This window comes from Hippocampus guttulatus, chromosome 23, assembly GCF_054856545.1.
Source record: "Hippocampus guttulatus isolate MCC_2025c chromosome 23, RoL_Hgut_1.0, whole genome shotgun sequence".
NCBI classification, from domain to species: Eukaryota; Metazoa; Chordata; class Actinopteri; order Syngnathiformes; family Syngnathidae; genus Hippocampus; species Hippocampus guttulatus.
In genome coordinates, this window is record NC_141283.1 from 3072196 (window position 1) to 3096385 (window position 24190).

Below are 24190 nucleotides of genomic sequence, written 5' to 3' on the forward strand. Positions count from 1 at the left end.
GTGTGTGTGTGTGTGTGTGTGTGTGTGTGTGTGTGTGTGTGTGTGTGTGTGTGTGTGTGTGTGTGTGTGTGTGTGTGTGTGTGTGTGTGTCTGTGTGTGTGTGTGTGTCTGTCTGTCTGTCTGTGTGTGTGTGTGTGTGTGTGTGTGTGTGTGTGTGTGTGTGTGTGTGTGTGTGTCTGTGTCTGTCTGTCTGTCTGTCTGTCTGTCTGTGTGTGTGTGTGTGTGTGTGTGTGTGTGTGTGTGTGTGTCTGTGTGTCTGTGTGTGTGTGTGTGTGTGTGTCTGTGTGTCTGTGTGTCTGTCTGTCTGTCTGTCTGTCTGTCTGTCTGTCTGTCTGTCTGTCTGTCTGTCTGTCTGTCTGTCTGTCTGTCTGTCTGTCTGTCTGTCTGTCTGTCTGTCTGTCTGTCTGTCTGTCTGTGTCTCTGTGTCTCTGTGTCTCTGTGTCTCTGTGTATACGGGTCTGAGTGACCTTTCCACACGTGCCTGTGTATTTTCCAGTGTTGTGTGTGTTGTTTGTGTGAGCGTGTGCGTGTCATGTTACGCCCAAATAGCACCAAAAGCGTAAATGTCGTAATGACACGAAAGTGATGACGAAACGATGCTGACCTCATATTTTAGCATTGTTGGAATAAGATCACCACTGGTAATGTCCGACGGTGTGCAATTTCGTTTCCCCCAAGGCCTTTGAAGCCTTGGGGGAGGTCTACTCTGTATTCAGAACATCCTAATTAATTTGTACTTCCTGTGCTTTATGTGACGAATAATAAATACCAGCACATGCTGCTGCTAAGTGCGGTCTTGTTCGGTGCTTGAGTCCAGGTAGTAAAAGCGTGAGGCTGCAGGTAATTGATGGCGACGGAGTAAAGTTCATTAGGCTTGTGTGTGCGGGTGGGCCGCGGGTGCGGGTGTGAAGGAATACATTTCATTTCACAGCTCATTAACCTAATGGTGGCTCCACTCCGCTCCGGGCCGCCTACTCGGCTGATGATTTAATTTCCGAGGCGTGAAAGTCCACGTCGGCGGCTTGGTTAACAGCACTCAAGTCCGACGCAAAGCAGGATGCCGGCGCGCGCTGCCCCGCTCGACCAATATTTCACCATTATGCACCTACATCATTAGTCTAAAACTTGTGATGAGGAGTTTACCCGTTGGAAATGCAGTACTGATTACTCTGGAATTTACCCAAACGAGTACCAATGAACCTCGTTTTTTTTTTGTAGTAAATCCCTTCCAGGAAGTTTGACTAAAACCGAATCATGCGGATTCCAAAGCAATACTTCCATTAGGAAATAGATAAATAAATCCCCGTAATCCGATCCAGGCACGCAAAAATATGACCAATAATTTTTTTTTAGAGATAATACTTGAATTTTGTCATGTTTTACCCCTTCTTTAACAAATGTCTTGCGCTCTGAACTTTCAGTCATTAAACAAATGGCAAGGGGTAAACCACAATGCAAGTTTGTATCTCAGGGTCAATAAAAAGCTGCTCGGCAACACTCGGACATCAGCAGCGTAAAAGTCAAGCCTTAAAAATAAAAGCCAGTTTTTTTTAAACTCAATAAAAATCCATTATTTTAAGACGTTCTTTAGCCTAAATATGAATTACGATGACTTGAATTAAAATTGCACTTGTCCCTGCTACACTCACATGGCTGCTTGCTTTGTCATTGTAAATGTGGCTCGAGCCCAATGACATGAGGAGGGTTTTATCCGTCTGCTGGGGAGACGCATTAACCTTAAACTGATATTTAAATGTCACTCTGTGTGTGTGTGTGTGTGTGTGTGTGTGTGTGTGTGTGTGTGTGTGTGTGTGTGTGTGTGTGTGTGTGTGTGTGTGTGTGTGTGTGTGTGCGCGCGTGTGCGTGTGCGTGTGCGTGTGCGTGCGTGGTCCAAGCATAATAGCGAGAACATAATTAGATGTGGCCCGAGCCTTTCCAGCGGCACACATCAGATTATACCATTGTGCACACATGACTAATTTGTGGGGGTCAGTGTTTCCAACAATTAGGCCCAATTACCAAACAGCGCCACCTCCACCTTGGCACTTATCTGCTTGTGTTGCCCCCCCCCCCCCCCCCTCCGCCCTTGCCCCATCTCCTACTTCCACTTTCACAGCGTCGTGCTGATAATCGTTGCTCTCCGTGTTGTTTTTCCAAGCTGGGACGTGCTGTGTGACAAACAATTGATTTTTTTTTACATCTGATATGATTCTTGAGAAGAGCTCGTTCAGTACCCAAGAAGTAGCTTGAGTTTCAGAAAGGTCAGTGACCGCGGGTTGGATATCTCAAAGTCACTTTTCATTTCGAATTGTTTTCCACGAACAAACAATGTACCACTTTTTTAAGTTTACCTGAGCTTCGCCCAGATGGCGTGCATGCATGTGTGTGCGTACGTGCGTGCGCGTGCATCGTGTTCCCAAAAGTGTGTGCTCAGCAACCTGGTCTTCTGCTGGCGGGCACCCAAAGGTTTGACAAATGGGATGTGACCCCCACAGGTGGCACATATTAGCAGAGCTTCCGCGGGGACCTTTGGTGCACAAGCGCGTGCTAACGTGTGTTTATGTTGTGCGCGGTACAGTATTCGGGAAGCACACAACACAATGCAGTTGGGATCTGTACGTTCAAACAGAAGTTTGTTGTAACCATTTCCAATAAAATGGCCGCCAAATAAGATATATAGAATGCAATATAAACATTTATTGATGTAAAAACACGTGCACGTAATACAGTATAAACATGTATTACAAATACGTGTGTAAAGGGAGGAAAAAAACAATTTCATTCAGTTCGCCAGTTCAGGATGTGTCATGCCCAGAAGCCGTTTACAATCATTTTAAAATCTGTTGGCCTCAAACTCTGCCATGATTTTTTTATTTTTATTTTTTTGCCATTAACAGATAATTGTCGAAATCGGCGACTTTGCAAATTCATAGTCTTGGCTGAGCTTCGCCTGGGAGACTCCTTTTTGAAAGTGAGAGACAATTTCAGCCTTCACGGACGGCGCGATTTGCATCCGTTTACGCTTTCAGAATATGTGCGCCGTGCCTCCAGAAGTACAACAATGTACGAGTCGGACAGTAGCGTTGCTACGCATTACATTTTGTTTATATAACCAAGATCGCGGCGGCAATTAGCCTCCCACGGGTCATTGTAACGAAGGCCTTTTCACTATTTTGTGGGGAAAAATGCGGTCATTATCATGAAGTTTATGTTATAAAGGTGTACGTTGAAGGCAAAATGGAAAATGGAATGAATTACCTGAAATCGGTGCTTCGAAATGTGGTCCTTGTAGGGGTGGATACTTAAACGGCGTATGTTGAAAAGAGGTTCGACTGTAGCATTTAAAGTTATTTATTTCTTTATTTATTTTATTTTGTTAATCATTCGCCCCTTCGAGAAAATAAATCGATGAGCTTCATCCCGCTGCCAATTAGACCGATAAATCAAGCTAGCCGCTGCCGTGCGGAAGAACACCCGAGATTGACATGCTGAAGGTTACACATGCCCAAGGTTAACTTGACTTGCTCTTTCTGTTTCATGCCTCCGGGGGGGGGGGGGGGGGGTTCACCTCACTTGCCCCCACCCCCCGCGTCTCACCTCCCCCTTCCGTTGTCTCCTTCACCGGCGGCGGCGCCCGCTAACATCTGATTGGACAAATCGGACGAGCAAATGCGCTGTCATTCCCCTTACTGGCTGTCACCGTCCTGTTTCAATTTTTTTTCAATTTCAATTTTATCATTGACAGCGTCCCTTCCGGCGTTACGGGTTGATTGATTGGCGCTGTGACCCCCAACCCCCTCCCCTCCTGGTTGACTGCCTCCCATGTGGCTGTGCATTGCAACACGACATTAGTCGTTATGAGTAAAGCTGAACATTTTTGAAAAATATATATTTTTTCCTTCAATATCGCTATTGAGATTTACGAAGTAATCCGCGATTATTCTTTTTTCCCAAGATCCTCTTCCCATGTATTTTTTTAGCAAACACAAACAAGAAATTAATCTATTCCACATCGATATTTTAGTCTCAAAGGTTCGACTGAACAGTTCATAAAAGTTCAGTCAGGCATGGGGAAGCCTTCTTTCCTCATCAAGGTCCATTCGTTTGATTTCCAAGCTCTCCGTCGGTCAATTAAATCTCGAAGAATGCTCCTTTAAGTATGTGAGCTGCTTCAAAACTTTGAGGGCGTTTCTTTCGGAAGGTGACTCATCAATTTCCCTCCTAAATCTTCATTTCTCATCTTTTGAGGCCGGCGGAGCGATGTAATGTGATCATCATCTCAATCAGCGGGGAGCGAAAATAAATGAAATGGGCTTTATGAATTGAATATGAGCAGGGGGGGGGTTTGGTGGGGGACTGGCGCGGGTCAATTATCCGCCGCCGCGCTCCGATTAACAGAAATAATCACTGCAAAGAGCAGGGAAATGGCCAATGACGAAAGTGCGGGTTAAAATCCACATCTCAGAATTGCTTCTGTTATCGACCATCACATTTTTCTTCTTTCAATCAATGTTTTCCCCCCATTGTCGATCCAAAAAATTTGCATTCGTGTCTTGACAAACTAAAAATACTTATTTTTACATTATCCCTCCGAAAAATAGAAGTTTCACTTCACACCCCTTGTTTGTGTGTGTGTGTTTTGCTCAGACAGTGCTAGCCGAGTGTCGGCGTGATGGATCGTCCCTATATTCTCTGTTCCCTGTGTCTCCTCGAGGCGCTGCACTTTCGGAATATAATTGAAAACACACTTTGCTTCCTCAATTTTCTTTTCCGGACCGCTCGCCCTCCTCCCTATACTTCCCTTGCAACGACACATACTTGTAGTCATAGTGTGGCGTACTCCAGTCATGTTACTTGACTCCAGTCGAACTTAAGTCACCAAGTGCATAAATTGGCAAGACAAGGGGGGGAAGAAATGGCTCCATGAGCGACTTTGTCTGTGAGGGGCAAACCCCCCCCCCCCCCACCCCAAAAAAACGTCCCGGGTAGAGAGGGATCGTCATCTGTCTTCATTCATCTCGTCAGCGCTCGTGTTAGTGCTCAATTATCCTGCGGCCGTTTGTCTCCATCGGACTGGAGAGGATTTTCAAGTGGCGAAAACGGGGGGCTGAGTGATTGATGCGAAACACAAGCAGGCATGTGGAAGTAGGGAGAGATTATGGAAGAATTGCTTAATATAGTGGTGCCTTGACATATGCGTTCAATTCATTCTGTCACCGTGCTTGTAACTCCATCCGTCCGTCCATCCATTTTCTCATCCGCTTCTCCTCACGAGGGTCGCCGGCGCGCTGGAGCCTATCCCGGCTGTCTTTGGGCAGTAGGCGGGGAACACCCTGAACCGGTTGCCAGCCAATCGCAGGACACACACAGACGAACAACCGTTGGCGCTCACACTCACACCTAGGGACAATTTTGAGTGTTCCACAGACTGCTACGCATGTTTTTGGAATGTGGGAGGAAACCAGAGTACCCGGAGAAAACCCACGCCAGCACGGGGAGAACATGCAAACTCCACACAGGGAGGGCCGCAGCCGGAATCGAACCCTGTACCTCTGCACTGTGAGGTGGACGTATTATTTTCTTCATGCAAACATATTAGTTACTCTTCGCAGAGGATAAATAATACCTGTGATTATTTTGATATTATCTGTCTACCTCTGTCACAGCACTGTTTTTGTTCAAATAGTTGTTGCTGAAAAGGGTTATAATACCACCACATGATGCTATTTGCTAGCCTGCGTATGGCCTTTTGCATTGTCTGTTAGCATTAAGCCAAGTTGATTTTCCAAACTGCGTGGTCGTTTTAAATGCACAAAGTGTAAGTCTCTTTGCTTTATGTCTAGTTTGACAGTTAATTTCAACTGGCAGTGGCATGTAAAAGTTTGAGGCCTATTTTCAAAGAATTGTATTCTGCCCAAAAAGGTTTTTTTGCTGCTGCATCTCAAATGTTGGCTTTTTAAGTTTTCATGTGAGTTTTCGTGAAGCAATCTCATCTGTTCATGGGAAGAAACCAGAGTCACACCACCGTCTTGCCACGTCCAAAGCGTCTTTGTCGTGTTTCCATCTGAAGTGCTAGTGGCTGTTGACAGAGGTTGCGCTAAGTGGTGAGCAGGTTCATGTTGGAGAAAACGCACCGAGTTACCGTCATGTCCGCTGTTTGACAACTGCGGACGGTGGAGACGGCTCTCTCCCCCCACCCCACCGCCCAGGGAAAGACTCTGTTTCCCCGCGATCAGCAGACCCGATCGCTTTACACGGGCAGCTAGCGTAGATACTGCAGGTGGGCGACCTGCCGCAGTCTGCCACCCGTCATCGTTTTACATTGATTTCCTTTCTGCTGCCAACAGACTTCCCGCGAGCGAGGAAGATGAATAATTCACGGGACGCCGCCGGCTGCATTGGTAAATAAATACTTAACTAATATTGGCCCGCCGCAAACCGCAGGTCTCCGCTTACTGTGATGTCACCCTGCCCGGAGAGCAGACGCTGCGCCGAACATAAATATGACGTGTGTATAAACACCCGGAACTGTGGTTAAATTGCAGCTCGTGGAACTGCACTGCACCCCATTCGGAGCCGTTTCCTTTTCAAAAGGATTCTTAGAAAATAAATATTAAAATATTTTAAAATCTTTAAAAAGGCATGTTTGAAATATGAATTAAATGCATTATAAATGTGAATTCGATAAAATAAAACTTAAACATCCATAGTTTTAAACCAAGGTCTCCAAGCATTTACGCTTGACTTCTGGTGGCAGTTTGTTCAATTTGCGTGCAGTATAACAGCAAAATGCTGCTTCACCGTGTTTGCTTTGAACTAATTGGATGTATTACTGAAGCATGTTTCATTTTAAGTCAACATTGAATTGTAGGCTCATCTATTTTGCGTTTATATTTTTACTGTTTATGCACCTCCAGAGAAATCAGTGCCTCACCGGTCATGAACCTCATCGCTAGATACTCGTGAAATGAGATCTATCTCAAGGTACCGCCATGGATCAAACCTTGAGCGACTCGCGTCGTATTCTACTCTTGTTTTTTACTTGCATTAAAAAAACGGCACCAAATTAGTCATTCAGATGAATAACAGAGTCTGACCCTGCCCTTGGCTTTGAATAACTGCCACCCAAAAAAATAAAAAATAAATAAATGTAGTGATGCACATTAGCGTGCCAGACAAAAGCTCCACTTCTATTCAGCAGCCCGACGTGATAATTGCGGACTGTTCAGGCAGACGGATTGTTGGTGGGGGATAAAAAAGAAAAGAAAAAGAGAGCAAGTTGAATGACGGCGCCCTCATTAGCACCAACATATTGTTCTTGTCTTGTCGTGCCCGACAAGGCGGCCCTGACGGTGGTTGACACGCCTCCATCGTTGTTAGCATTTGATTTAACGGGCGCGCCATTAACGTGCGTTTGATTGGCAGGGGATGTATGCGCTCACAACGTTGAGCAGGAACTTTGAGCGGACTGTTTTGTGTCTGGCTTTTCTTTGGACATTTTTAGCGACAGCGCTTAGAAAACAACATGGCAGCTTTTTGTACTTAAAGGTCAAGCCTTACCATGTTGTGGTAATATCGTGGTGGGTCCACACCACCGTCTTTAGTGTTGAAAAAGAGATCTCTGCTTACATGCACACCCGTCTTTAACCTTGATGCTGGTGTGTGCGTGTGTGTGTGTATTGCCTCGTCTATTATTTACTACTCAGTGTGCTCGTGTAGTATGCGCGCGCGTGTGTGCGTGTCCATGTCCGTCCATCGAGAGCTTCTCAGTAAACAACAGCGCCGATGACACAAGTGACCCTCACATTAAACCGAACCACTACAACACCCCCCCACCACCCCCATATAAACCTGCCCCCAGCTACCCCACACCACCAGGATCCGATTCCTCTCTCATTTCCAGTCAATTTGTTTCCAGCCCAGCGCACAAAGCAAATGTTACTTCCTCCTGGCTCATTGCCTGTTTGTTTTCTTGCGTTTGGGCTGTCGGTGAGAGCGGGTAGCTGGCTGATGGCACTTGCAAAAGAGGGCCTTTTTCTGCCTTTTTAAGCATGGAAGGGCATGTTTGAAAAGGCGGGACAGGGGAGTGGGGTTCATCAGATAATATAGCAATACTTATGTGCATATATTCTTTATCCCCCCCCCCCCCCACAAAAACCAACTTATCGTGACAATTACACAATGCGAGTTTTATAATAACCACATGACCTTAAAGTCCGATAGCATCATGCTAGCATATGAAATGCTATACACAGGCAAACAAGTAGTGGTGGTCTAATAACGCTTTAAGGACTGAATATTTGAATATATTCTTTATCCTCTGTGCAAAAATTGACAATGATTGCAGTCTATATTTCGGGAGTAGAGGAAAACTTGTCTTGGTTTGTCTGTATGACTAAAGTAGTCTGGCTTCCAAACGTGGGCACGGAACAAATTGAACATGTATCTCGACCTTTTGTAATTTTGTTTTTTGTTTATATTTCCCAAGATGAGCGATCGCTTTTGATAGACTCCTGAAAAATTTGTCCAAAATGGCCATGTCAACCAAAATGGCTGTCTCCCTGTGCTTTTTTAATGTCTGGCAGCGAGGGACTGTATACAACAAAAAGCCTCATTTCTCTTATTCGTATTTGCTTTATTTAGCAAGGCACGGATGAGCGTCAAGACATTTAAAATGAAATCAAATCATTTGCCAGCAAGCGGTATGAATTTTGGTTTTGCAGCGAGCTCCATATCTTCAACTTGGATATTGCTTTCAGTCCTCGACGATGACGGGCACGTATTGCTGTGGTGGCGGGTACGCGTTCTGTTGTCGGTTCTCCCTGGTTGGAGAAAGAGGAAGACGTTGAGGATTGTTGTCATGTCGTGAATGCGTGAACTGAGCATTTTGATGTTGGAATGGGTTCAATCGGCTGAAAATTTTGGAGACCACGTGCGAGATTATCTCCATTCATTTGGAATTTTTACTTCTACGTTCAGTGGCTGCTCACTATTACTCAATTTAGATAAAATGACTGAATCAATGGCGGCATGGAGGAGTGAATCAAAATTGAACATATTTGACCATTTTGTCGGCTTTAATACTCACATCGTGATTCAAAGCGCCACCCATGTCACTCACCGCTTCGACTCCACTTTATCTCTACTGGCTGGTTGTCAGCACATTTGTTACAATCAAAAATGTTGAAACCTTTCGTAGTTTTGGCAAAACTGCTTATTTTTCGACCAAAATGATCATTTCTAGTTATGAGTACAGTTTGATTGCACCGAATGCTTACCAAGCAATCCTCTTTTCCTCACGGACTTGTTCTCGGTGAGCTAAAAAAAAAAAAAAAAAAAAAAAGGAAACAGAAAAAGACAGAGGCATGGAATGATTATATGTATCAAATCATTTCAAGGATAAACGAGGCATTTACCTCTCCATGCCGCATGTCCTGCTCTGAACGCCGCCTTGGCGCCTTTCCACAGATTTCTGAAGAAACACTCGCCAGGCTCGGCCATGAGCACCACGAGCGACAACACCAGGAAGAGCGTGACCAACTTCATCGTCCAGAAAAAAAACAAAACACTAGACAGGAAGTTAAAACAACACATTAGTTAAGTGCAGCCTTTGAATATCAACTTAGAAATTATGCCCCCACCAAAAAAAAATTTCAATCTATGATTATTTTATAAATTTTCTCTTTACCTTCCGACAGAGTGAAATCACCAAACACAGTCAAGTCGGCGATGTGATCTTTGAATGCTTCCGTCCGTCACTTTCATTTCAATGGGCGGACTTTGCTTCTCTGACCATTTCTGGTGAAGCGCAGAATGTCCGGCGAAGATCTCGCACCATCAGGCGTTGATGGTGGTTTTGAGTTCTGCTTGTGGTCGTGTCACAACGTTTATCAAGCGTCAACACATTGATGCTTGGGAACCAAGGAAGGGAAGTGGATTTTCATACCCTGGCCCGTCGTCTTCATGGGACTCAGATCTGTCGGTTAAAAAAAAAAAAAAAGTTCAAAATACAGTATATTAGAAAAATTGCAAAGTACAAGCATTACCATATAAATTAAGAAAAAACAATTAAAAAATTAATGTTTTAACATTAATCTTCACTGTAATGTAACTTTGACAAACCCGGGACATTGGATTAAAAAAAGATCTTGAACCAAGATAAGCCATTTAAAAAATCGTGTTCTGTTTAAACAAAGAACAAAAGTAAAGCCATCACAAGGAGTTTTGTGATCGATATTTTGTGCGTTTGGAATAAATAATACATCGACATCATTGTTAAATAGTAGCATGGAAAGCGCAAGCATTTCTGCGTGTGAAAATAAGATAGTTTAAAAAAATGTAATTAATGGCTTTTTTTATGCATCTTGTCAAAACCCTCCACAAAGTGGATAATGGATGAGTGTTTTTTTTTCATTTCATAAAGAAAGAAGGAAAAAACAACAACAAAAAAAACAATGAAGCCATCACAAGTCTTTTCATCTTCAATAATTGTCCAAAAAATGAAAGTTGGCCATTTTAAACAACAGGAGGCTTAAATCACATTGCAAAGAATACCAATTATTACGGATAATATTAAAAACAAATAAAGAAAAAATCTAAACATTTGCTGTGTTCAATGGAATGCCTTTGAATACTTTAATTATATATACAGGTATATATATATATATATATATATATATATATACACACACACACAAAAAAAAATCCTCATCCCACCCCTCGTGTGGTGTCCGTCCCTCATTCAGCTCGGGTCCTCTACCAGAGGCCAGGAAGCTTGAGGGTTCTGCGCAGTATCCTTGCTGTTCCCAGCACTGCACATTTCTGGACTGAGATGTCCGATGTTGTTCCCGGGATCTGTTGCAACCACTCATCTAGTTTGGGGGTCACTGCCCCGAGTGCTCCGACCACCACAGGCACGACTGTCACCTTTACCTTCCAGGCTCTCTCCAGCTCCTCTCTGAGCCCTTGGTATTTCTCGAGTTTCTCGTGTTCCTTCTTTCTGATGTTTCGATCACTTGGGACCGCTACATCCATTACAACGGCTTTCCTCTGCCCTTTTTCTATGATCACGATATCTGGTTGGTTCGCCATTACCATCTTGTCAGTCTGGATCTGGAAGTCCCACAGGATCTTCGCTCTGTCATTCTCCACCACCTTCGGAGGTGTTTCCCATTTTGAACTTGGGGTTTCCAGTCCATACTCCGCACAGATGTTTCGGTAGACTATGCCAGCCACCTGGTTGTGGCGTTCCATGTAGGCTTTCCCTGCTAGCATCTTACACCCTGCAGTTATGTGTTGGATCGTCTCAGGTGCCTCTTTGCACAACCTACACCTTGGGTCTTGTCTGGTGTGGTATATCTGGGCCTCAATATATATATATATATATATATATATATATATATATATATGTATGATTGTAATAATATACATGAAAATCCATTATAATAAAATAATACTACAACAAAGGAAGAACGCTTTTAATACATTTCTGTAGATTTCTTTTTTAGTGTTGACTTTTATTCCAATCAACATTCTTTTCTCTTAATCAAAAAAAAAAAAGAAATTAAAATTCCTGTTTAATGGCAACATAAGCCCGGTAAAATTGTCTTTATTCATGCAGATTTGCTAACACTGTACTTGTGCATGTCAATTTTTTTTTAGCAGACATTATTCTCAAGACTCTCTTCATATCAGACCGAGAATTTAAAAAAAATAGAACAAGAGACAGAAGAAATGAAATTGCAGATTTATTTCACATTGCATAAAGCAACACCTCACTTCATTGTGCATTTCAAGCATTTTCTATGGAGCTAAAAAAATACAAACGGCAACACCGCATGCAATGCAAGCAAACAACCTCAGTTCATAGCCTGCTGGTCAGCCACAAATTCCACCGAGCGCTTGTTGAGCTCCTCTTGCTCTTCAAAGCCGCGATTCCTGTGGATCAACCTGGACACGATAGAACCGCACAATTGAAACCCAAATGCTGACAACAATCAAAGAAATACAAATCCTTACCCGTGGATCAGCTTTCCGGCTAAAAAAACAAACAAAAAATAACAAGGACGATTAGAACAGTCACATGGAACCCAAAGACATGAAAATGTGCTATCGTAAATAATCAGAAAAATACCGTGAACTAGGCCGTGAAAAATGAGTCCCAAAAAACACTCTCCGGGCTGTGCCATCAGCACCACGATGACCAGGACCAGGAATGCAGCTGTCCACTTCATCCTACGCCGAACAAAAATTACACTTCAGTTCATGATAAGACACTTTTTTTTCCAACATCTATTTGCTCACCTTCCCACCAAATGACCAACGTTTCCTGTGCGATCAAGCTGATGAATGAGCGCTGTCGGATGTTCGACTTCTCTTTTGTGTCTGCCAGTCTCCTCGTGATGCCTCTTTTTATACGTACGTTCGATAGTTAGTCAAAGCTGCCAGTGGTGGGACGTAACAGAGTTCTATGCAGCGGCGCCTTGAGATACGAGTGAGCCGAGTTGCAAATTTTCCCGATACGAGCCGTGAAACTCAAGTAGCTAGCAGTTTAGCATAGTGAGCCATTCTTCAAAAAGAGACGCTTCAAGCTGTTTATTGCTGCTTCCAGTGAAAATTCACTGTCAGACTAAACATAAAATAAAGAGAATCACATGCATATTCAACCAAGTCACATCGCTCTGTCTTAGGAAATTTTGCTAGCTTCATGCTAACACAAGTAATGGGAAACACCATAGGCGGGTGGTGCAACACAGGTAGACATATAAAATCACAATTTTCCCGGGCAAAGATAGTGAATGAAATACTTGTATTATGTTGGGTGGTGCAACACATGTAGACAGATAATAGAACAATTTTCCCAAGCAATTGTAGTGAATAAAATATTTGTCCAGGATAAGCAGTGTTGAAAATGGATGGATGGATGGATGTTGTTGTTGTTGTTGTCAAAATTCTGGAGAAGACCGGGATAAATTCCAATATGCGTTTTCCACCCCCAAAAAAAAAACGAGGGTTGCTCCCCCACCTAAAAACAAAACAAAAATGACAAGACAATTAATAATGGGGGTTTTTATTAAACAAATAATGTGTGTACGGTAACATTTTGCCATTCATATTCACGAAAACAAGTGAATTATTTTATCTTATTATGTGTTTTTAATCTAAAATAGATCAGCATCAAGTTTGCGATAAGAAATAAAACACAAATGAATCATATGAAAGGAGGAAAATAGTTTTTTGTGGGTTTTGTTGTTTCGGGGCTGGAATGTTGCGATGCAAAGTCATGTTCTATCTTGGGTTAGCATCTTATCACCTTCCACTTCTCTCGGCGCGAAGAGGAACTAATGGTGAGAATGTTGTCGAAAAGAAAGAAGTATTTTCTCTTTTGGGCTTAATGAAAGTGCTTCTCCGAGAATCTGAAGATATATATATGTATTATACTTCAAATATAAATATGGATTTATTTCATGGTTCTCGACCGTGGCACCACATGTCTAATCTCTTCTGAACTTGAAAGTTTGAAACAGCTCAGCTAAAATCCACTCGGGCTTTGATGAGTTCTTTTTCCTCTTCTGGCCTTTGTCCGCACTTTGTTTGATTTGTGCCAGAGCGAGACATCGGCGGTCTTTATGTGATCTCGCCCACGATCCCTACAAAGAGGACCGACTCGTCCGTCGGCTTGTTTTGCCGCCGTCTATCGCGACGTCATGCTCAGGTGCCTCGAACTGAATCCCACTGATCTTTTCGATCCCCGGAGTCAGCCAGAAGGGCCTGGAAATTGAAAATAGCCTCAGGAACGAGAATCGCGAGCGAGCGTGCCACCGAGTGGACTCGATGAAACCGAATGGGATACGTCTTTAGTACCGTGTGCAAATTCCCCCTATTTTGCTGCTGTATAAATTGAACCGTCCATTCTAAAACAGGCTTATTAATTTTTTTAGGCCGTATTTGTTCAGTATTGTCAAATCAAAATGCTGACCTGATCTATAGTTTTGTCTTTTCGCCGAAAATCATCTGCCGCCATAATCAACACGGATTGGGTAATAACCGCCAGGGCGTTAAATAACCGACCAGGTAATCTCAAGTCTTTTATCTCTACTTCAGACATCAGTGGCGCCCGTCGCCGTTATCTCCCGACATCACACAAACAATGCAGCTTTTGCTCTCGAGCGGTTTCGGAACAAAGGACGCGCCGAGACCCCGCCGCCGGGCTTTGGGCTAATACTCACTTGAAAGCTCAGATTGGATCCCTCCTTAAGACCTTGCCGAGTGTAAACGCGGGCTCTCGTCCTCGCCTGGATTAGTGACACTGTTCCAACGTGGTTCTCAAAGGCGGAGGAAATCAGTATGCGACATTTGCGCCGCTACCGGTGGACATTTATACGTGTGTCTAATGCTCGGGCCTGCAGAATTCGCATGAGTGTTGCTAGCCGTCAGAAATATCGAGAGTGAAATTGGGTTTTCTGATTTCCGTGGATGAGTGCTCCTCAAATGATTATTTCGCCTAGGCACGCGTTTTACTAAAAGGAAAAAAATCTTACCGCCAAACAAAAATGTGACAATAGCGTTTTATTTTTGACATTCAGTTTCGTTCTCATTTTGTGTCGTTTTTCCATATTTTCGTCATATTTGCCGATTTTTCTTTCTGTTGTAAAGTTAAGCAAGTTCTGTCTGTAGTTCATGTTTATTTTTGTTCATGATAGAGTACTAAAAAATAAGTTATGATATTCATTTTCTGTTTTTAAATTGATCGGCCGATTAACCAGTTATCGGAATTCTACCCTGCCGAATCCAGATACTTTTCGAGCCCCGCCTATTAACATTTCAACACCAGGTGATGCAATTCAAAGCGTTTGCCTTCGTAACACTGGGCTTCTTTTGTCCTCAAAGGACGTTGCCTTGCCAACTTTTGTCTCATGAATGAAGCTTTCAGTCTTCTGTTGACTTTGAAGAGACACCGCAACAACAACAACAAAAGGAGAACAAGGGGGGAAAAAAAATCACACACACGGACACACATACGCGCCTCTAAGTGTAAGTCAGACAATCATTTCTTGGAAATGGGAGGGCTGAAATGAGGCCGGAGGTGTGAGGAATGGATTCACTATAGCGGGAGGAGGCGGGTGAGGGGAATTGGGTAGATTGTTGGTGGTGGGGGAATGCGGGGGGGGGGGGGGGGGGACACACCGGCTGCTGGCTCAGGCTTTTAATACACTGCCTCCACACACACACACACACGACCGCTCACGCTCACAACGGCGCTCCACCTCATCATGGCCGCAGAGTCTGAGAGATGAAGAATCCACGAGTGGAAGACTTGTGACTCTCTAATCAACGCTGTTTGCTTGCACCGCTTCTCCGGCTGCAGTTGTGCATCAAGCAACGCATTGCAGCACTGAAATCAGCTCTTGACCAATCTAAAGAAAATCACAAAAAAAAAAATAGATCGGACCAAGGTTGGGCACTACATTCCAGTCACATCCCGGCTCGTACGCTGTGTAAAGCAGCACTTCGGCATTGGCGCGTTCACCGGCGAGTCGACTTCCTAGTTGGCAACGTTCACTCGCTTTTGGTTGGATTTAGATATTTGGAGTTTGACGTCGCGCCGTAGAATGGCAATTTTGAAGTTTCAATTGTTAAGATGGCTTGCAATATTATTCTCACGCTGATGTTGTGTGGTCGGGTTGACTCAATAATCCACGCGGTGACAAAGTCAGTCCTACATGACCGTCGCAGGTGTTTCGATTTTTAGCAACGACTATACCGGGCAGCAGCAAGTTTTTAAAAAAGCCAAATTTGTGTGTGTTTTTCATCACATCACTCCAACTGTTTGGAAAACATCCCGTGTTTCGAAACAAATTTCGGACCGGTAAAAGCAAACTATCGAAAGCACGGAACAAATGGCTCTTCACAATCCAGACAGAAATATCCTCTCGCGGATGCCAGCGCGGTGCGAGTTGATGAGCGTATTGATTTGGACGGGGCGACTGCAATGCTCTTGTCTCGACGGGTGGTTGTCTCCGCCGCAGCTGCGGGAAGCTTGTGAAAGAAGCCGCCCGCCCACCACCTGGCCTGCAGAATATTCCGCTCGTTCCCCAGTGGACGGTGGGCGTATCAAAGCCTGTGACAACACACACACACACACACACACACAGTGTATGTGCTGTATATGCAGATTGTGTCGAGTTGGATAATGCCGCAGGCTAGTTGATGTAATGTTTCACTTGCCGTTGTCTTGGGAGCGGCCTACTGGAGATGCAGCTAATTGTAGGCCCAATGACATGCAAAAGCAACCGCCGTCCCCTCGCAAGACTCCGATTCGAGACATGTGATAACGTTGCGATTATCATTACCCGATATGAAAGCAAAATTGATTTGAAATTCGAAATAAATGTCTCCGTAACCCTTTTTCATGCACCCTGTAACCTGATACGCTGTTCACTGTAGTAACCGCTGTCCCTGAAAGGGTTACTTTGAGAGAAGAGTGTTGTCAACCTTGCAAAACTGGAGGGATGAAAAAATAATAATAATTGGCAAGCATATCGAATAGGATTCAAAATGGCAAACTGTCAAACGCTGTGGGCGTGTTCGCTGAATCTCACTAAAGCCACTTCCCCTCAACCGTCAACTGGCAATGAAATATTACCACCTCGAACCGGAAAGTGGATGCTTCTTCATAGAGCATCTTTCTTATCCAGTACTTGCACAAAACCTACATATTTATTCTGCATGAATTTATCCAGCCGAATCACGACACTGCAACAATGAGGCACTCTAAAAGCTGCCACGCCAGTGGAAAATGTTCATGAAAAAGTAAATGTAATGGTGAGGGCGGCAAGGTGGTCCTGTGGTTAGCGCGTCGACCTCACAGTGCAGAGGTACCGGGTTCAATTCCAGCTCCGGAGCTCCCTGGGTGGAGTTTGCATGTTCTCCCCGGGCCTGGGTGGGTTTTCTCCGGGTATTCCGGTTTCCTCCCACATTCCAAACACATGCATGGCTGATTGAACACTCAAATTTGTCCCGAGGCGTGAGTGTGAGCGCGGATAATTGTTCGTCTTTGTGTGCCCTGCGATTGGCTGGCAACCGGTTCAGGGTGTCCCCCGCCTACTGCCTGAAGGCGGCTGGGAGAGGCTCCAGCACCCCCCGCGTTCTTGTGAGGATAAAGCGGATCGCAAAATGGAAAATTTTACGGTCTATCTTCACATAGCTGTTTTCGTCTTTGCACGTTTTCACCAATGATAATCAAACATGTTTGATGTATTTCACAACAAATCCCCGAATTCCCGATGACAGGACCTTGAAATGAAGGACAAAAAAAATAAGTGTGTCCAGAAACACAACAGTGACACCTTCGGACTCGAGCCTCACTCGGCCGGCTATTAATGGCCCCCGCCTTGGCCCTGGGGGGAAAAAGAAGTGTTTTTTTTTTTTTTTTTGTTTTGGCGTTAACGAGAAGGGAGTGACGGAGAGCTCCATGTTCAATTATGTGTGGCCCAACAGCTTCAATTAGGCACAAGGGCGGCAAAATCAATAGCAGGACTGATGACGTTTCTCGCCTTTCATTGCTCACCCGCAGAACGGATGCGTCCGGCGGCGACACGCACGCACAAACACACATTGGACAAATGCGCACGCCGGACTGATATTCATCACTCTGCGGCCAAACGAGAGCGACGCTGTCGATCCGACGCCTCCGGCTTTCGCCGTCTCTGTTTCCTGTTCATCAATAATGAATTACGCTCGTCACCACAATATGCACCTCGCTACATTTTTCATTTTTCTGACATTTTTTTTTTTTCTTCACATCGTTCGCCTGTCGCTTTTCCCGTGTTCGGGCTCTGCTCGACGGCATCAAAATCTCACCTGGATTTGGAAATGTCAACATGACGCCTGCCAAAGTGTATGAAAGAGGCAGCAGGAGGGGGGGAAAAAAAGAAAAGGAAAACTTGCTTTTTTTAGTTCATCATTTTGAACGAGATTCCTCCGCGAGTCAAGAAGACGCTGACCCTGAAAGTTCACAGCTGATTGGTTAACAGCGGAAAGCTTTTAGATGTTTTACGTGGGAGTCCGTTGGGAAAACATCTTTATTTATTTGTTTCGTGTAAGGACACGGACACAAAAGTCATCGTCCATTAAATGATGCAGAAGGCCATCAAGTTGAACAGTTCCGACCGCTAACGTGTCGGAATGCTGATACAAGTCGGCATTAGTGTAGTATTTTCGGCATTGATTGAGTAATGAATAAAAAGAAAGTACTCGTACAACAGGTGGAATTTTTTTTCTGAGACATCTTTGCTATAAATTACAACCCATGTTAAAATCCGAATTGCGCAAGCTTTTCTAGGTCAAATTGAAAAAAAAAAGAAAATAAAACCTCAAACCAAAAAAAAAAAGTCAGCGTCAAAATTATGTGCGAGGACACCTTCAAATTGACTGCTGACCCGAGTAATCCATAAAATAATTGATTGGTAAAATCAATCGTGACAGCCATTGACTCTTGGCATGCTAGTCAGCCAAATATGGACAATAATTGCGATGGATTCTGATCTGTGATTGATCCCCAGTTTACTGTGAGTTTTTTTTAAATTTTATTATTATTGTTTAGGTATCGAAAATGGATGGATGGTTACAAACAATGACTAAGCAAATATCACAACCGCATTTTTTACCATGATCAAATCAGCCGCATCATCACTCCTCTTCCGCTTTCTTTGCCTATCAATACATTGCACATTCATTGTACGGCACATCGTTGTAATGGCACGCAGTACAGCGCACATCTAATTTCCTCATGAATACCCCCTGAGAAAATAGAGGAAAATGTACAACAACAACAAAGTAAAAAGTCACTTTTTATTTTTTTGTGTTGCTGCTGTTGCTTTTCTGATGCAGCATGTTTTCCTTTGATGGGCCCATTTCGCTGGCTTGTATTTTAAACTGCAGAAACGAGCAAACTTTTCAGCCCTGTTTAATGAACAGAGGATGTTTGTTTTTAGTCCCCTTGTGTATGATTGTGTGTGTGTGATAACACACTTTCACACACACGCACACACACGCACACACACACACACACACACATACACACAGAAACAATTACACTTGGAAGGGACAACGAGCCACTGCATGTCGGGCAAAGCTTCAACTTACTAGTGTGTGTGTGTGTGTGTGTGTGTGTGTGTTTATGTGTGTGTGTGTGTGTGTCCACTTCCTGTTTGCAGTAATTACTTGAGATGCGTTTTATAGTTTACACGGCATGCGGCCATTAGAGAGATCATTATTGAAAGTCTGACTGCAGTCGCCGCGCTTTAATTAAACATGCAGATGAAAGGAAGCGCTGGAAACAAATAGGCACAGTAACAAAATGGATTCAGGAAAAAAAACTAAATTCAGTTCAATTTAGACACATAGCATTTTTGTTTCGACTAATTATTGGCTTTTCAATTGGTAAAGGTGATTCAACATATAAGGCAAGCTGAGTAAAAATTAAACTTGGATGTCAAGGCACCAAGTTTATGATTTATCAAAGGTTTTCAGCATTGATAAATCCTCTGCAGTGCAGAAAATGGTGCCACGTCTTTGGCAATGTTCAGCGCAATTGAATCCAGGATTACCAAGCACCACCCTTCACGTTTTTTATTCATTTATTTATTGATTTTAGACAATTGGCCCGGCTGAAAATCAGTCGATCTTTATTTAAAAAAAAAACTGACATTAGATATTTTGTATTTTTATATTTCATTCTTTACTGTGTATAGTTCATTTTAAAAAAAGGTATCTATATTAAAAAAAAAAATTAAATTATTTTGTGCATGCAAATACTTGTTTTCCACTTTTTTCCACCTCTTCCCTCCAAACTTCGCTGCTGTACATTGCAAATGTCTCCATTGTGAGACAATCAAGGTTTTTCTTATCTTATCTTATTGCGAGCATTATGGTCACAAATGCCCCCATTTTTTTCACTGTGTGCTGGGAAAAATTTCATGTGGTCGCACAAGCGTGAGTGCATGCTGCTCCTAATGGTCCATTCAGGGAAAGGCTCTCCAACTCTCTCTGTCCTTCAGACTGCACACAGAAGGTGTGTTAAGTTAAAACCTCCCTGTGTAAATTAAATCAATAAACATCCAAGTATATACTTTGCCACATTCACGGCCATCTAACTTAACTAGCCCTATTTGTTTTTTTATAAAGGACGGCTTGCTCCGCATTTAGTTGCGCTCGCTGAGGTGCTCGTGACCCGCTCTGCATTTTGGCAACAGAAGGCTGCACGATTTGTCTGTTGTAAACATTTTAAAAAGGTGCGACCAAATCTCTCCTGGCGCAACCAATAGAAAAAATATAAAGTATAAAATAGGGTTTGGGTGACAACAAAATTCAACCAATATATTGACGTGAAATAAAATGAGGCTCCGACAATACACGCGAGGCGATATGAGAATGATTCCACCCATGCTTGTGTTTGTGGAAATTAAACTTTGATATCGAAACACAACGGACCCGCGGGAGCCAATCGACATATTTGATTGTAGGGGGTTTGGTGGGGGTGTTTTCGTCTGTCAGCGTGTCCCCTCAGAGCGACCTTGGGGTGACGCGCTGGATGCCTGACATCTTATTTTTGAGCTTTTCTTCTTCGGCATGAACATGTACACACACACACACGCACGCACGCACATACACACACTCACACACACACACACCAACGCAAGCATGCAGGTGTCTGCTGGTGAGGTTGTGGGGACAGTTGATCCCCAGACAGATTAGGTGGCAATCTGAAGTCTCCCCAGGCCAGCCCTGTGATCATGCGCACACACACACACACACACACACACACACACACACACACACACACACACACACACACACACACACACTTATATCGTCAATGTAAAGTCACAGAATGTGTTGCTGAAAAGTGACTTTGAGAAAGCAGGCTGGCGATTGATCTTTTTTTTTCAGTTAAAGGGACGTTAAATGGTGGCAACTTTTGACCCGAGGTATGTGCAGTCACCAGCAACAATTTTTCTCAAATACCTCGTTCATTCTATGGTGTTATATTGTGCATGATGTTTACGTCCAGGTTTTTGATTCAAGTGACATTTTTTTCAACTGGAAGGTCTTTTTTGCTATAATCCACAAGGAAAAAAAAGTTCCTGGAATGAAAAAACATTTTTAAATTTGGTGTTTGTGAAGGTTCGACTACCAGGAGCTGCTGCACAACTCCACCTTCTGCCTGGTGCCCCGGGGTCGACGCCTCGGCTCCTTCCGCTTCCTGGAGGCGCTGCAGGTGCGCGCTTTCTTCTTTGTCTACTGACATAATCATGATTAAAATTCACATTTGGGGAAAGAAACTAATTGAGATCTGATGCAAAGAGGTTGTAAGAAAAAAAATAGAGAGAGAACAACCTTAGAGAAGCATCCTCAAAGGGCATAAGGTATGTTCTGTGCTGGGCTCTGGTTGGCTGGACCATCTTTTGGGGGGCGTGGCTTTGTGAAAGCTCACAATCAATCTACACCAGATGGAAATTAGGGAAAGTAGTTTTTGACTACGCATCTTGGGAATTTCCCCAAAATGTGCTCACAACAATAATCACTCCACAAAATGGCCTCCAAAGCCACTCGAGAGGATGAAAGCGAGCGTCGACGATCCCTGGCGGTTCCTCTACATCAGACGTCTTCTCTGCCATCAATCCCGTGGGATTTTTACTCCCCCAACTTTGGCGCGTCTTTTTATAGAATGTTGTAATTATCTCCTCTTTTGATGGAGCAAAAAAAAAAAAAAAAGAAAAATGTGTATGTGTTGTCTCATATTTCCTGGCAGGCGGCGTGCATTCCCGTCATTCTGAGCAACGGCTGGGAGCTTCCCTTCTCCGAGGTCATCGACTGGAGAAAGGCGGCCGTGCTCGGCGACGAGAGGCTGCTGCTGCAGGTGAGAAGTCAAATCAATCGGCGTTGCAATCATTTTTACGTTGTCGGGCGAATGACTTGAAAGGAGCTCGCAAACTCAAACTAAACATAAAGCAAAGACAATTACACATTGTGTATTTAAAACAACTACAGAGCTTTGCCTTACGAAAGTCCGCCTAGCATAATGCTAACAATCTATGCAAAATACCATAGGACGGCTAACAGATAGCACGAGGTGCTTGCTTTCACAGATACTCTTTTTTTTCCCTGACACACAAATACACAAAATTAAAAAAAATAAAAATAAAACCGCTCTGAAAACTAATTGGAACCAACCCTAACCCTCCAAACGACACCCATGGGTGCTGGAAAATGTCTGACATTCAGACATTCAGAAATGTCATCACCCCCAGGTCTGGATCCCCTTGCGCCAAAGACCATAATGCTCCAATTCCGAGCTGCATTGACAAAAACTTTGGACGACTACTTTTACAAACACCTTCCCGCGGAATGCCAAGATGGCACACGCGGACGTTTGGGAATTTTCCATTTATCAGTCCGACGACAGCCAAGATGCTCTCTCGCTCAATTGTGGTCCCACTCACAGCCAGGAAGTGTTGTCACGGATTAAAACGGATTATTCCGCAATTGGATTACCTTCTGTCGCCTTTAATTAGCACCGCAGGGCGGAGTGTGTTGATGTTTACATTCCCGGGATCGCGAGAAAGAGGAAAAAAAACACACCTGTGTGTGTGCGCGTGTGTGTGTGAGAGAGAGAGAGATCAAGCATCCTTTTAATTTAGATTGGTTATGACTGTTTTCGACTGATATTCAGCGGCTAATTAGCTCGCTAGCTAGCTACGAGTTGGGTCATGATGTCCTGGGAAGAATCATTCCAAACTTCTGAATTATTATTATTATTATCATAATTATCTTAATTAATGAGTTTTTAATTTTTTGGCAATGAGTTTTGAATGATCCCAATTGCTTTTGAACCAAGGTTCTTTCCACAACCCAACTCGCAGCTAGCCGGCGAGCCAATTAGCCGCTGAATGTTATCTCCTTGTATCGAGAGACTGACTGTGATGTCAACGGCATCTCGCGACATCTTGCGGCAGTTTTTGCCGCCAGCTGCTGCCAATTAAACACGCGCACATGCATTTTAGCGTAATCCGGCGGCTATTTATGGGCCAAGAAGAGGACACGGCGAGGCTGTTTTAAGACAATTTGCAAGGCAACTCGGCAGTAAATCTTGAAGACGTCGGCTTCGGCACTTCTGCCACCGGCGCCGTTTTCATTCCCGCCTTCTGCTTGTTTGTCGGGAGAAAGGCGGTGGGGGGAAAGAGTGACCACCTTCTAAAAAATAGATGATAGACAATTGCGGGAGATTGTTGGCCCGTGTAGGAGATGGCAGGTAGATCACTAAAGACTCCCCAAATTTGTGCAGTGATGTGTCACATATTTGAGATTCGGTATCTAGTATTTAGCTGTTTTACTACTTAGTCACCTAGTGGTGAACCCATCTGCCTCACTGTCCGAGGTTCTGGGTTTGAATCCCGGCTCCGACCTTTCTGTGTAGGAGTTTGCATGATGAAGATGAGTGTGAATGCTTGCTTATCAACACAGCACTTGCCCTGCGATTGACCGGCGATCAGTCCAGGGTGCAGCCGACTTGTCTCACCGGACGTCACCTGGGACGTTCAGGACCAAAGCATGAACCTTATTTATTTTGGAATCATATTGCACTTAATTATGGGGCAGGGTGCTTTGATCTTGAAGACCCCTTGCACGCACCCCTCCTCACGGGCCTAAGAAAATGTGTGAATATATTTGCATTGTGCTAATATTATGGACTTGTAACACACACTGCTCACACCTTGGTAGCCCGCTGAGAAATTTAAAAGTCATTATCTTCAATTACATCATTGACTGTTGAGTACGTCGAGGGGCAGCCGCTGCCCGCGCACACACACAAACAAATACCAACGGCAGTCATTAGACGGGAAGAAAATAGTCGCTTGTATTGTCGACAATCAAATGTTGCTTTCTCTCCAAGAAAGGGTGACACATTGTGCTAGTGGTTGGCATGTCTGCCTCGCAGTATTGAGGACCCGGGGTTCGAATTTTATCCGTAACAATTTCATCTTGGTCCATCCTGCAGGTTCCGTCCATGACTCGCTCGGTAGGCCGGGACAGGATCCTGGTTCTGCGGCAGCAGAGTCAGTTCCTGTGGGATGCCTACTTCTCCTCGGTAGCCCAAATTGTCCTCACCACTCTGGAGGTACTAAAC

General features: G+C 44.0%; 2 protein-coding genes and 1 long non-coding RNA gene across 3 annotated transcripts in view; 1 reads left to right on the forward strand and 2 right to left on the reverse strand.

Annotated features, from left to right (window-relative positions):
- The window catches only part of LOC147185725 (exostosin-1-like), a 53330-nt gene that overhangs the window by 16690 nt on the left and 12450 nt on the right, over positions 1-24190 (forward strand). Inside the window, exons 3-5 of the mRNA XM_086104202.1 lie at positions 21187-21280; positions 21815-21922; positions 24062-24181. Of these exons, the coding sequence (XP_085960328.1) occupies positions 21187-21280; positions 21815-21922; positions 24062-24181 (322 nt within the window). The remainder of the gene's footprint in view (positions 1-21186; positions 21281-21814; positions 21923-24061; positions 24182-24190) is intronic.
- On the reverse strand, positions 8615-9838 carry LOC147185726 (uncharacterized). The gene is made up of 4 exons (XR_015099467.1): positions 9689-9838; positions 9417-9568; positions 9279-9318; positions 8615-8822 (listed from the first exon to the last, which is right to left on the reverse strand). It is a non-coding gene; the product is annotated as an uncharacterized LOC147185726 (long non-coding RNA).
- On the reverse strand, positions 11735-12419 carry LOC147185727 (pleurocidin-like peptide WF3). Its single transcript, XM_086104525.1, has 4 exons — positions 12304-12419; positions 12134-12234; positions 12019-12037; positions 11735-11949 (listed from the first exon to the last, which is right to left on the reverse strand). The coding sequence occupies exons 2-4, from the start codon at positions 12231-12233 to the stop codon at positions 11859-11861; spliced, it is 210 nt and encodes a 69-aa protein (XP_085960651.1). The 5' UTR covers position 12234; positions 12304-12419; the 3' UTR covers positions 11735-11858.